General features: G+C 49.0%; 1 protein-coding gene across 4 annotated transcripts in view; it reads right to left on the bottom strand.

Annotated features, from left to right (window-relative positions):
- BRD3 (bromodomain containing 3) overlaps positions 1-12,992 on the bottom strand; it is an 86,827-nt gene that overhangs the window by 37,917 nt on the left and 35,918 nt on the right. For all 4 annotated transcript variants that reach the window (XM_075905183.1, XM_075905180.1, XM_075905182.1 and 1 more), the window contains exons 2-5: positions 10,543-10,857; positions 5,788-5,925; positions 3,661-3,808; positions 128-342 (exon numbers count right to left, since the gene is read on the bottom strand). In XM_075905183.1, the coding sequence (XP_075761298.1) occupies positions 128-342; positions 3,661-3,808; positions 5,788-5,925; positions 10,543-10,743 (702 nt within the window). In that variant the 5' untranslated portion in view covers positions 10,744-10,857. The remainder of the gene's footprint in view (positions 1-127; positions 343-3,660; positions 3,809-5,787; positions 5,926-10,542; positions 10,858-12,992) is intronic.

Here is a 12,992-nt window from a genome sequence, read left to right on the forward strand (position 1 = left end):
ATTGGCGGCGATATCTGGGCAGCTGGAAAGTCAACTGTGCAGGGAAATAACTCAAGTTTCTAACCAGCGGCTGCCGGTTTCAAAACGCGGTCCCGCAAAGAGAAAGAAGGTTGGGCGCTTTGTTTACCTTGACGACAGGTGGGGTGGGAGGAACCACGGTCATAATCGGAGCAGCAGGAGGAGGGGCAGCGGCAGCGGGAGGGGCAGCGACAGACGGGACATTTGCCGTGATGGTTGGCACAGGCGTGGCAGCGATCACTGGGGTCTGAGAGACAGCCGGAGGGACGTTCTGGAAAGGGGCCGACGGGGCGACAGAGGAGACGGCGGTGGCTTGCTGCACTCCTTTAAAGCAATACAATGAAATGCATGAGACACAGCCGCTGATTCGGGAGTCGCTCAGCTCGATAGACCACGAGACGCTGTTGCCTCTGGACTTTACAGGAGTGACCCTCTGGACCGTTCCACTCTGCGTGCGGCGTCTGGACGCCTGTACATGAGCAAACGTCTCCAAGCCCTGAGTGTCAGCGGCAGTGTACTGGGACACGTGGGTGGAGGGCAAAGGTAGGACTGGGGGAGGCAATGCCCCGATCCTGCCCCTTTGCCCAGTCCCCGCCCCCATGGGAGCCAACCCCCCTCACCCAGCACCATGGGGAGGTGGGGCAGCAAGCAGGCCCTGAGACAGGAAGGATGGGCACTCAAGGGCAGCAATAATCCGCCCCCAGGATTTGTTCTGGGGGCCGAGAATGGGAGGGGCCAGGCTGGCAGTTTGGGAAAGCAATGCCTTCCCCCTGCCTATGATACCCGCTGCCCCTGGTGGAACAGTTTTTATTTCCCCTTTCCAACCTCTCTCAGAACGAGCCTGTGTTCAGCAAAGGAGGAAACAGATGGGAGGGGAGCAAGATTTTCTAGAAAGGACTCTGAGCTATTCCCAGCAAGAAAACCTCCGTTGGCTTCAGTCTGCTTTGCTACTGCTCTGCATAGTTAGTAAGAAATACCCCTAATCTATAGGGCTGGGCAATCTCCAGATTTTTCCAGTCACTGGCAATCCTGCCCTTCCCCACCCCCAAAAATGTCAATTTTAGATCTCATTGAAAAGTTGACCAAAAAGTCAATTGAAAAGTTGACCAAAATATTCACGTCAAGGCACACAAAATGATTCGTTTCAATTTTAAACGAATTATATTTAAATTTTAAATATTGGATTTGTTTTTTAAGAAAAGGAAATGTTGAACAAAAAGAGCTACCTCGAACTACAACATTGAAACAATTCATTTCAAAAATGCCAAAATGAAATGTTTGCCTTTCTCAGAATGTGCTTGTTTTGGGGGGGTTTTCCAACCAAAGGAACTGGGCAAAGCTAACAGGACTTCACAACAATGTTGCCATGTTGCCAAATCCCCATTTTTCATCAAAAGAGTCTCACCCGGGCCTGCTTATATGGGGCTTTAAATCCACAAACCTCAACCTCTTCCCAGAGGGAGGTGAGGTGACTTGCAGATGGTTATGCTCTAAGGGGTACGTCTACACTACGTGCCTCTGTCGGCAGAGGCATGTAGATTTGTTTGTTCAGCAAAGGTAAATGAAGCCGCGATTTAAATGATTGCGGCTTCATTTACATTTACATGGCTGCCGCGCTGAGCCGACAAACAGCTGATCAGCTGTTTGTTGGCTCGCCGCTAGTCTGGACGTTCCCCCTGTCGACATCAAAGCCCTTTGTCGGCAGCCTCGGTAAACCTCATTCCACAAGGAATAACGGGGCTGCCGACAAAGGGCTTTGATGTCGACAGGGGGAACGTCCAGACTAGCGGCGAGCCGACAAACAGCTTATCAGCTGTTTGTCGGCTTAGCGTGGCAGCCATGTAAATGTAAATGAAGCCGCGATCATTTAAATCGCGGCTTCATTTGCCTTTGCTGATCTGTCTAATCTACATGCCTCTGTCGACAGAGGCATGTAGTCTAGACACAGCCTAAGTGAAAAGCAGAAGTGGAGATAGAACCTAGATCTATGGAGTCTTTGCCTAGCGCATTATGCAGTACTCCAGGCCTGTAACAGTGGTAGAGCTCACAGAGGAAGCTGTATTTTAATACAACATGTAAAAGAGGGATTTTTAAAGCCATGGCACTGTTTTATTATTGATTAATCAAATAGCCCTTTGCATTACGGATGTTAAATATCAGTTAATTGAATAGTCTATTAACCTCATGAATTCTTATTGGTTAATTGACTATTCTATAGTCCCCAGGAAGCCCCAGTCCGGGGGGGAAGAGTCTGTGTTCCCAGACCCGGCACAAGTCAGAATTGAGCCAGGCTGCCTGCCTGCCTGGCTCCTAATACACTTTAAATGCAAAGCTGCAGAGGGGGTAGGTCCAGGACCCGATGCAAGCCAGGACTGAGCTGGGCGGCTGGTCAGCCTGCTAAAAACTTCACTGGCAAGCGGTGGGAGGAAAATGCGTGTAGTCTATAGCATTAACCTATAAGCTTTTGCTTATCGGTTAATCGGTTAATCAACTACACTATTACACTCCTACATTTGCACTTCTACAACATCTTCAAAGGGCACTTTACAGACTTAGGGTAGGTCTACACTTGTACCCTCTTTCAATAGAGGGATGCAAATGAAGCCGGGATTTAAATATCCCGTGCTTCATTTGCATAATCGCGTTATGGAGCTATTTTGAACTAGTGCTATTTCGAAATACAAAACCCGGTGTAAATGTGGTTATTTTGGGAGAACACCCTTCTTCCAAAATAACCCTTATTCCTCATAAAATGAGGTTTAACAGTTATTTCGGAAGAAGGGTGTTCTCCCAAAATAACCGCATCTACACCACGTTTTGTATTTCGAAATAGCGCCATAACGTGATTATGCAAATGAAGCGTGAGATATTTAAATCCCAGTTTCACTGGAAATTTCGAATGTCTTCATTTGCATCCCTCTATTGAAAGAGGGTGCAAGTGTAGACATATCCTCAGTGGCCTAGGGATGTAAATGGTTAATCTTAGCAGGTGAGGCTTACTGGTTCCAGTCAACTTGTGGGGCCACGTCCCACGCCACGTCCTGCCACATTACACGTTGGCTCCCAAGGAGGCTTTGCTGCGGGTTCTGCAGAGTGTGCAACTGTGTAACTGCAGGATTTTTAGTGGGTTACCATTACATTTTCAAACAACTTTTTACATCCCTACTTAGTGCCTCATCTGAAATATGTGGAACATGATGTACAAAGGCCAACTGACTTGCCCAAAGCCACACTGGGTTTTGTCTGCACAACAGCTTACTCCTATTTAGTTAAATTAGTGTAAACCCCTGTGTTTTCACCCCTGTGATTTCAATGGGAGTTAGGAGCCTGAATGACTTCAGCTATCTGGCCCTCAGTTTCTCTGTGCTATGGAGATAACAGCAGTGTCCTACCTTTCAGGCATGCTACGGGGGATAAATACATTACAGACAGGTGCTCACATATGACAGTGATGGGCACCCCATACGTACCTGAGATAGACAGACAAGCTCTAAATCAGGCAAGGAGAATCCACAAGTCCTGAATGAGGCTACACTCCTTTCTTACCCTCCTAAACGCGTGTCTATAGTCAGGCAGGGCGGAAGTGGGTCCGGAATCAGCAACGGGCTTGCAACATGTATTGCCGTCTGGTCGGATCAGTACCTGCAGTCTGTGTGCCCGTGGCTGGCTTGCGACCTTTGCCTTTTGGGACTGGTGGTAATAACTCGACTTCTTCCTGGGGCATCTGGGCTACTTTCTGCAGAAAAATCTTCTCCAAAGCTTGTGCCATGAGGACGATGTCATCCGTGGGCTGGGTGGACAGAACAAGGCAGCACTAGCATCATGCACCCGGGAGAAGCAAAGAGATGCCAAAAGCCTTTACGGTATCGTTGGTTTATCTATCCCCTAGCCAGAAACGTACATGGCCTTCCAATGAATGAACACGCCAAAGCTCTGAGGATTAAATAACTTTTGACCCCTTTTCTGGTGTGCACTCCAGCCTCAATCGGTACGTCTACACGGCAATAAAAAACCTGCAGTACCAAATATCCGAGTCAGGGTCTGGATGCGGGGTTAAAATAGCAGTGGAGAGATTTGGGCTAGAGACTGGGTTCTAAGGTAGGGATGGGAATGGTTAACTGGTTAACCAGTTAACTGGTAAGTCTCAGCTATTGCAGGTGAGGCTTACCAGTTCTGGTTAATCAGTGGGGGCTGGAGCGGCTTCCTTCAGCCCTATGGAACAAGCCTCATAGGACAAGAAGCAATGGGCTTAAATTGCAGCAAGGGAGGTTTAGGTTGGACATCAGGAAAAACTTCCTACTTGTCAGCGTGATTAAACACTGGAATAAATTGCCTAGGGAGGTTGTGGAATCTCTATCACTGGAGATATTTAAAAGCAGGTTGGACAGACATCTATCAGGAATGATCTAGATGGTGCTTGGTCCTGCTGTGAGGGCAGGGGACTGGACTTGATGACCTCTCGAGGTCCCTTCCAGTTCTAGTGTTCTATAACCCGTAACAGGCAGGTGTGTTCCAGCCAGCCAGAGCAGCCCCTATTCGCGGCGGGCCCGGCGTGGGCTGCTCTGTCTGGCTGGAGGAACCCCTGTCTGTAGCGGGACGCGGGAGCCGATAGGCCCCCCCTCCCCCCCAGCCACCTCCCGTTTAGTCGATTAATCAGCTAAATCCTACTTTTAACCAGTTCACCGATTAAACAGGATTCGACATCCCTATTCTAAAGGTATGTCTACGCAGGGGTCAAAAGCCCCTGATTGGTCTAGCTCAGCTGACTCAGAGGGGTCAGGCTCTGGGACTGAAAAACTGGACCCGGGCTGGTGCCTGGACTCTAGGACCCTGCAAGGGGAGGAGTTCCCAGAGCTCGGTCTGTAGCCCAAGCCTGAAACATCTCCATTGCCATTTTTCATTCCCCCCAACCCAAGCTCCGCGAGCCTGAGTGAGTTGTTCCAGGCCAGCCGTAGCTGTGCTGTGAGTCTTTTACTGCAGGACACTTGGACCCTCCGATGTCTGTCCTGGACCAGCTGTCAAATCGCAGCCTCTACTCCAGCTGCCAAATCGCCCGTACTGGCGATTCAGAAGACAATTCTTTAGACGTCCACACCACTGCTGTCCTACCTATTGGTTTGGAGGCAGCGAGCCTGACAAAATAGTCAGGGGAAGAGAATAAACGAACCCTTCGCGCTGCAGCGCTAATTAATTAATTCATTTCAGCTCATTCCCCAGCATGGGTCAATGATGAAGTCTCTCAGGAAAAAGAAGACAAGGAGGGGAAAAAAAAAGGATTTTAAAGCCCCACCCAAAAAAAAAGCATATATAAGCATCCGACAAAGTGATTTATGGAAGAACGCATGAGGCATGGACAGCGGATGTAAGGATAGGATTTATTTACCTGCCCTCTGCTGCTGAGAGGAGTATGTGATATTAGTTACGACTGGACAAAGACAGTAACACTTAGCACTTCTATTCCACTTAACATCTACAAAGCGTTGTGCAAACATTAGCTAATCTGAAAAAATGCCTCGGTGGCATTAAAGGGCTGAGCCTCAGCTGACTCAGTGTGTCACCCCAAGATATAAATTCTACCTAGAGTTAAGAACACAGTTGCCAGTGCGGGCCACACAAAGACAGGTCTGTACATTTAAAGTAACGTGGTTACTATTAGTGGCCAGACGGACTTTGGGCACAAGTGATCCCCAGTCAAAAGCTGCAGCGGAATCGCCGCATGCAGGGCTCCCTGTTCCCAGTCCCAGCAGTGACTCTGTCTGCGTTCTTTACCTTGTTGTAAATGTAGCAATTTGTAAACATTGTGTTGAAGTCCTGCATACATTCACTGGCGCTCCAATAATAGTTGTGTTCCAGTCGCTTCTTAATTGTGCCCATATCCATCGGGTTTTTGATTATTTTGTGATAATCCTGTGTAAGAAACAGTAGAGATGTTACACACAACACTGCTTTAGATCTGTTTATTTACAGGGTTAGTAGCCAGCTGCTAAAAAGCATCTTCCTCTGTTCCCAGCCTCCCTTGAACCATTCACAGACACACTTCCATTCTCGGCTCAGACTGCCCAACTAACCTTTAATTTCACTTACTCCGCAGTGGGAAATTTGAATAGAGTTTTAATGTATAAAAAGGGACTTCATTCGTAAGCCTCAATTGCTCAGACATGCTGAAAAACCTATACGTAAAGGGACTCGATCAACTTAAAAAAAATAATAATCAAGTTTGCCCCCAAACGTTCTGTACCTGATATTGGGAGGAAAACAGAGTTTTCAGCCAGGTTTTTATGGAACAGAGTTTCAATCCAGCTGTCCCCTAATCTACCATATATTTGAGAGAGCTTGTATGTCTGTCTGTCTGTGCATCTATCCATCTGTCAGTGCAAGAACTCCTCCTAAACGGTAAAAGCTAGGACCACCAAATTTGGTGTGTATCTTCCTTCTATCAGCACTTAAAACAAGGTCAGGGTTTGGTTGTGCCAGGACAATGGGATGTGCATGGAATGTGACTGTTTCTCATCAAACGGAAAGAGAGGGCTGTGATAGCAGGGACAGTTATGCTCCCAAATGACCACAGGGGGCAGCAAACAAATCAGGGAGCCACTGTGGCTCGGGCAGCATGGCTTCCATCCCCACTGACGGAAGCCACTGACCGCCCCCACCCTCTGCAATGCCAGGTAAATCTAGTCTGGTTGTAAATGTAGGTTTGGTTTGTAGCACAGAATGGAACATTCACATTTTTTGCCTCTAGGCCAAACACATAAGAGCATAAGATGATCGTACTGGGTCAGACCAATGGTCCATCTAGCCCAGTATCTCCTCTTCTGACAAGTGGCCAGAGCCAGATGTTTTAGAAGGAATAAACCAATTAGGGAATTAGTAATGATCCTCCTCACATTGTCCAGTCCCAGTTTCTGGCCGACAGAGGATGAGAGACACACGGAGCATAGGGTTGCGTCCCTGCCCACACTGGCTAATTGGAACGATGCTCCCTGAACTTATCTAATTCTTTTTTGAATACAGATGTGATGCAGCGGATGCTAGAAACTGGGGCCATTTCTGTCGCCAAAGTTGGGGACAATCGTATTACTTGTAGTAAAGGCAAGACCTTAATCAGCTGAACTTTCGGAAGCTGCTTGTGCTAACCAGCTTGCTTTAAGGACTGCCTCTGGAAAGGGAAACGCTTGCAAAAGTGGACATTAGCAAGAAGGATCACAGCCTCGGCTGATGAGCATTGGCTAGTTATTCGATGCTGCTTCCAGAAATCCTGCTTTCCAAGGGCTTCCATGTCAGCTGGTGCCTGTCCAGGATTAGTCACATCGGATGCTGTGATGACACAGGAGGGGAGTTTAAGTGGGTGCAATTTGGATACTTTGAGGGACTGTGCAAGGAGTCTTCTATGTTCAGGGGTGCCCTCCATGACTAGAGCCCTGTGCCGAGGCAAAATTGGTGTCCTCGTCTGCAAGAATGATCCACAGATACCCCTCCCCATCTGCAGATGTCCATGGATATAAAGCACATCACTTCCGAGTTGCAGGTCTCTCTCCATGACTGTGGGCCATCGCTGTGCCTAACACCAGGGAATGACCTGCAAGACTAGCTGCGTCTGGAGCGTGCAAGGAGAGACCATCATGCAGCTAGTAAGGATAAGGTGGAAAACTCCATTTCCTGACCCACGGGGGTTCGAGTGAGACTGTACATGAAAAAAGCCATAGTTCTTCCACTGTTTCCCTAAATTTCTCCATGTCCTTACCAAACCCCTCCCTATGACATTAAACCCATTAAAAAGAACCATAAAGGCGTACAAGGATATTGAAATATTACACAGGCCCTGCAGTGCTTTACTCTTCAGGCCAGTATTTTAACTAGACCCTATCAACTTGATGGACTTGGAAAGAAGATCTTGATCCAGTCCATAAATGTAGGTAGTAACAAATAGGAATTGGCGCTCTCCCAATTGACATCACGGAGCCACACGTTGCAAGTCGCACTTGCAGCCAGCAGACTGTTCAAAGCAGCAGGAGTTATCTTGAGGCAGCCTGCCCAGACGCATGAGTGCCTGAAGCTCACATCTTCAGGTCTTGCCCACAGCTGCCGCCTGCCTGTCCAGGATCAGTGAGGACAAAGGAAGGCGCACGACTCGGATCACAAAGGGGAAAGAAGCTCAGAGAAATGCCCTTCGTCGGTTAGTAACCTGGCTTTCCCCCGTGTTCAGGGGTTCTCCACAGGGACTGACACCCAGGTGGGCTAGAAGCAGAGGTGCATTCGGCTGACGAGAGAAACGAAATGTCAATACCGAAGAGGAGACCGCTGTCCGCGCTGCTTCTTCTGCTTTGGGCCAGGCATACACAAGACATCTAGCAAAGAGCTGCCTTTTGGTGACAGGCATTCTCCTCTTTTCTTTCTTGGAACCAAATCCAGTAAAATCAATTGGAACCGCAGTTAAAACGGCCCCAGTGTGATGTTAGTGCCAGAATGCTTGGCAAGATTTCTCTGATCTAACTCTAGGTCAGGAGGCCTAGAAAACCCCAATGAGAATAGTCCCTCCCCCCCAAATGGGGGACATCAGGGAGGGGATACATTTCCCAGAAAACAAAGACCCTGCTTTCCTGCTGGGGTCTGATTTGCACGATTGTGGCAATTCGGAAATGTCAGAGTTAGGACGAGATTGAAAAAAAAAACCCCTCCTGTCTGCCACCACACGGGATTTAAAACACGCCTCCCACTTCTAACTAAAAATTAACCCGAAATAAACCCTGTTGCTCTGCAACCGATGGGGTGAGCGGGTGGGTCAAAGCGGGAGCCCAGACGCTAAGAAACACTGGAAATCAGATGCACAGAGCCCTGCATATCCTCAGATACCTGGGCAGGGGGCACCCCCCAACCGCCCAGTCGCAAGGCCGAGTGGGGTGCGCCAGGGCAGGCTGCTGCACTGTTGGCAGGGAAAGGGTACCAAAAGCTCCACCCTAAATTTCCCTGCAGGGGGGGCTGAGTGATGACCCTGCCCTCCTCCACCCCCGCCTGGTGAGCACCGACCTGTGGAGCCCGAGCCCCGGCTGCCCCTTCTCCCCCTTCCTCCCCAGTCCCTGCTTTCAGGCTGCCTGGCTCTTCCCAGCACAACCCTGCCCCCTTCCTCGCTCATCTGTGCTCCCCCTCCCCTCCGGATCATTTGCTGTGCGGATGCCAGTAAAATCCGGACTGGATGATGAATTGAGCCTGGCGGAGGCGGATCCACATTTTTGCATCCGCGCAGGGCTCTGCAGAGGCACGGTCCCGCCGCTGCTGAGACACAGTTCGTGCAAGCTGGAGTGAGCACCAATTTTCTTGAAAGTTTCCAGCAGTGGCTGGCTTGGTGCTGACTGCTGGAGTGGAGATCTGGGGAAACAAGCCCATGCTAAACGTTAACAGAGAAACGCTTTTTCCTGACAAGTGAATGTGCGCCGACAGCAGAGAAGTCACTGGGAGCTGTGCATGTATGTCTAGAAAAAGAATTGTTCCCTTGATATTTAAGGGATTCAGGAGGAACTAAGATGTTCAGAGGCTTAAAAAAAAAAAGCCTTGTGTAACATCAGTTTATGGGACAAAGATCTTGTCTACACTTAAAAAAGACTTGGTGGTAGTCATAATGAGAATCTTTCCCCCATGGAGAGGCAGCTTGTTCCAGCAAAATAACTCTTTTCCTGGTATAGCTTAAACCAGTGTTTCTCAACCAGTGGTATGAGTACCTTTAGGGGTACTTGAGAGAAGTCGGGGGGGGGGGGGGTACATCTACAAAACTGAATTTTTGTTTTAATTTTTACAGTGCTTTATTATTTTTGTACTTTTTACACCCCAAAATTTCATCACCCGCCTGGCTGTGATTCAGTTGTTTAAACAAATGTGTTGCAATGGTAGCAAAAAAAATTGTGTGTCTGAAAACTGTAGGTACTGGGGGTACTTATAATTTTTAAAAGGGGTACTTTATTAAAAAATGGGTGAGAAACACTGGCGTAAACCAGCTCCCTGAACAGAATAAGCTACACGGACAAAAGGGCTTTATGTACTTTGCTATTTCAGTTCTGTAGCATTCCAGCTCCTGTTCCTGATCCAAAGATTTCAGGGAAGCCACCCACTCTTGGAAATCCCATTACATAATTCAAAAAAGCAGTCCTTACGCGCCTTCTTTGAGCACAAGTCAGACGCGATTAAGGTAACATTCTAAATCTGCAAGCAAACTTACAGATGGCAGAGGCCTGAGGATCTTCTAATAAACAGAGCCAAAGAAAAAATTGAAAAAAAACCCCCAACAACCCGCTTAATAATGGATCAAAGTTAACATAACGTCTACCAGCTATGAAGAAGTCAGGTCTCATCTGATATGCAGGGTATTGGGAAACAAAGGATTACCCCATTGATTGGGCTATGCAGCGGCCAATGCTCACTCAGCCCAGCAACTCCGAGAGGAGTCAGGGACTCACATGGGCAGAAACTGCACGTGGCTAAAGCAGAGCTCTCCTGGGAGAGGACACAAAGCGAAGGAAGTGGAATACTTACCGGCAGATTCAATTTAATTGCGTCCACGGGTTGGTAGAAGGGCCACGCAAACTGATGCTTCCACAAGGTCTTCACCACCACGTTTTGCATGTACTGCAACTGGTTGGTCTTCCGCCCGGGTTTGTTGGGGTTGGTGACCTCCGGCGGGGGTGGATTGACAGGACCCTGGGGAGCCTGTATCGCTGATGTGACCGTCGACATTTTCCTACCGCTGGGTCTCACTTACTGTTGCAGCAGCCACTAGGAGATTCCCGGTCTTCCTTTATGCTCCCTGAATGGGATGGATATCCCATTGCCAGGGCCCACCCATGCAACCTAGACCACGAAAGAGAGGAGGACAAGGGGGAGTGTAAATAAAGACATTTAATCGAAATAAACAAGTTCAAAAACAACACACAGGCTAGACGTGACTAACCCAATACCTTCACCTGATCCACTACACTTGCAAAATCCTGGTACAAAATCCTAGATAAAGGGATTGGATCAGCAGTTCCCAAACCCATGGTCTGGTCTAGGGATGTAAGCGACTAGTTGACTACTGGACTATCCGATAAGCATAAGCTTATCGGCAGGGCTCGACAAAGTATTGAATCTACTCGCCCGTGGCGAGTAGATTTCAGCTGGGCGCCCTGTTCATTTGCGGTGTGCACATGCACAATGCGGGGCTGGTGAGTGGCTTTCACCACCATTCATCAAGGCCTGCTTATCGGATAGTCCACTAGTGACTCAACTAGTTGCTTCCCGTCCCATGGTTGCCTCTATCAGAGAGAGACAGCAAGCGGGGGGAGCAGGAGCCGGTGCTGGGGGGGAGCCAGCTTAAAAGCCAGTCCCTCCTGTAGTGGGGGACCATGTGTAAGCCAGGAATCAGCTGTCCCGGCTCGCACCTAGTCCGCCCCCCCCGCCTCCCCCGCCGCACTTGTGCTTTTTAAACTTATTAAGAGCCACCAGATCTTAATATATTTAAAAGGCAAAGTTACAGTGGAGTTAGTTCCTGGGGTTGGGAGCTAACCCTGCTGCGGCTCTGCAGTTTCCTCCCCTTATCAACTAATCAATTAGTCGATGGAAATTCCATCGACTAGTCAATTAGCTGATTAAACGCCATTTAACATCCCTAGTCTGGTCTCATGGGGTACGTCTACACTACATGGCTCCGTCGACGGAGGCATGTAGATTTGTTTATTGGGCAAAGGGAAATGAAGCGGCGATTTAAATAATCGCGGCTTCATTTAAATTTACATGGCTGCCGCGCTGAGCCGACAAACAGCTGATCAGCTGTTTGTTGGCTCGCCGCTAGTCTGGACGTTCCCCCTGTCGACATCAAAGCCCTTTGTCGGCAGCCCCGGTAAACCTCATTCTACGAGGAATAACGGGGCTGCCAACAAAGGGCTTTGATGTCGGCAGGGGAGCGTCCAGACTAGCGCGCTGAGCTGACAAACAGCTGATTAGCTGTTTGTCGGCTCAGCGCGGCAGCCAAGTAAATTTAAATGAAGCCGCGATTATTTAAATCGCCGCTTCATTTCCCTTTGCCTATAACCCTCATCTACATAGCTCCGTCGATGGAGCCATGTAGTCTAGACACAGCCACGATGCTGGTTGTTGCTCTTGGTTTCACTGGTTTCTACCAGCATTTCAGATACTCATTGCAAAGAACCTGGACTGCACAGAAGCAGCTGGAAACAAAGAGGAGGAGCCAGTAGTGTTGTAGACACACGGCTGCTGTAATTGCTCTAGGTTCATCACATCACGGAGAATGGGATCTCAACTGGAAGGTCTGATTAACTGCGAAAGGAAGACGGCCCCAGAGATGCTCTCGCTATTTAGATCTGTTCCGTACCATGTAGGGATGTAAAATCCCGATTAATCTGTTAACCGGTTAAACGTTAGGTTAATCCAGCGTTTAACCAGTTAACCGACTAAGTGGGATTTCAGCACTGGGGATGGGAGCTTGAAGGACGGAGCAGCCCCGAGGCCATGGGGCTCCCAGCCCTGCACTGGCCCCCGGGCTGGAGCTGTTGCCAGCAGGCTCCCGCTGCTCCCCTTCACAGTGCTGGGGCTGGTGCTGCTCCAAGGCACTGGTTAAGCATTCACATCCCTAGTACCACAAAGCTCTTTAGGGCAAGGTCTGGCTCGTACTATGCTGACTACAATGGGCACTCAAATTTCCTTGTAAGTATCAAGGTGCTACAAATAACAATCAACGAGTTTGCCAGCTAGGGATGTGAAGGACCAGTCAACTGTCCGATAAGCAAATGCCGCTTTGAAACACCCAGTGCAGCCTGGGGCCAAAAAGGTGTTTCAAAGCGGCAGCACCACATGGAGCCTGGAGTCCCCAGCTGATGCCAGGCTCCATGTGGTGCTGCCACTGTGAAATGTTGCAAGGAGTCTGATGCCAGGCTCGCCGCAGCATTTCAAAGTGGCAGCACCTCATGGAGGAGCTAACCCCAGGCTCC

Source organism: Pelodiscus sinensis, chromosome 22 (assembly GCF_049634645.1).
Source record: "Pelodiscus sinensis isolate JC-2024 chromosome 22, ASM4963464v1, whole genome shotgun sequence".
In the NCBI taxonomy this organism is placed as follows: Eukaryota; Metazoa; Chordata; order Testudines; family Trionychidae; genus Pelodiscus; species Pelodiscus sinensis.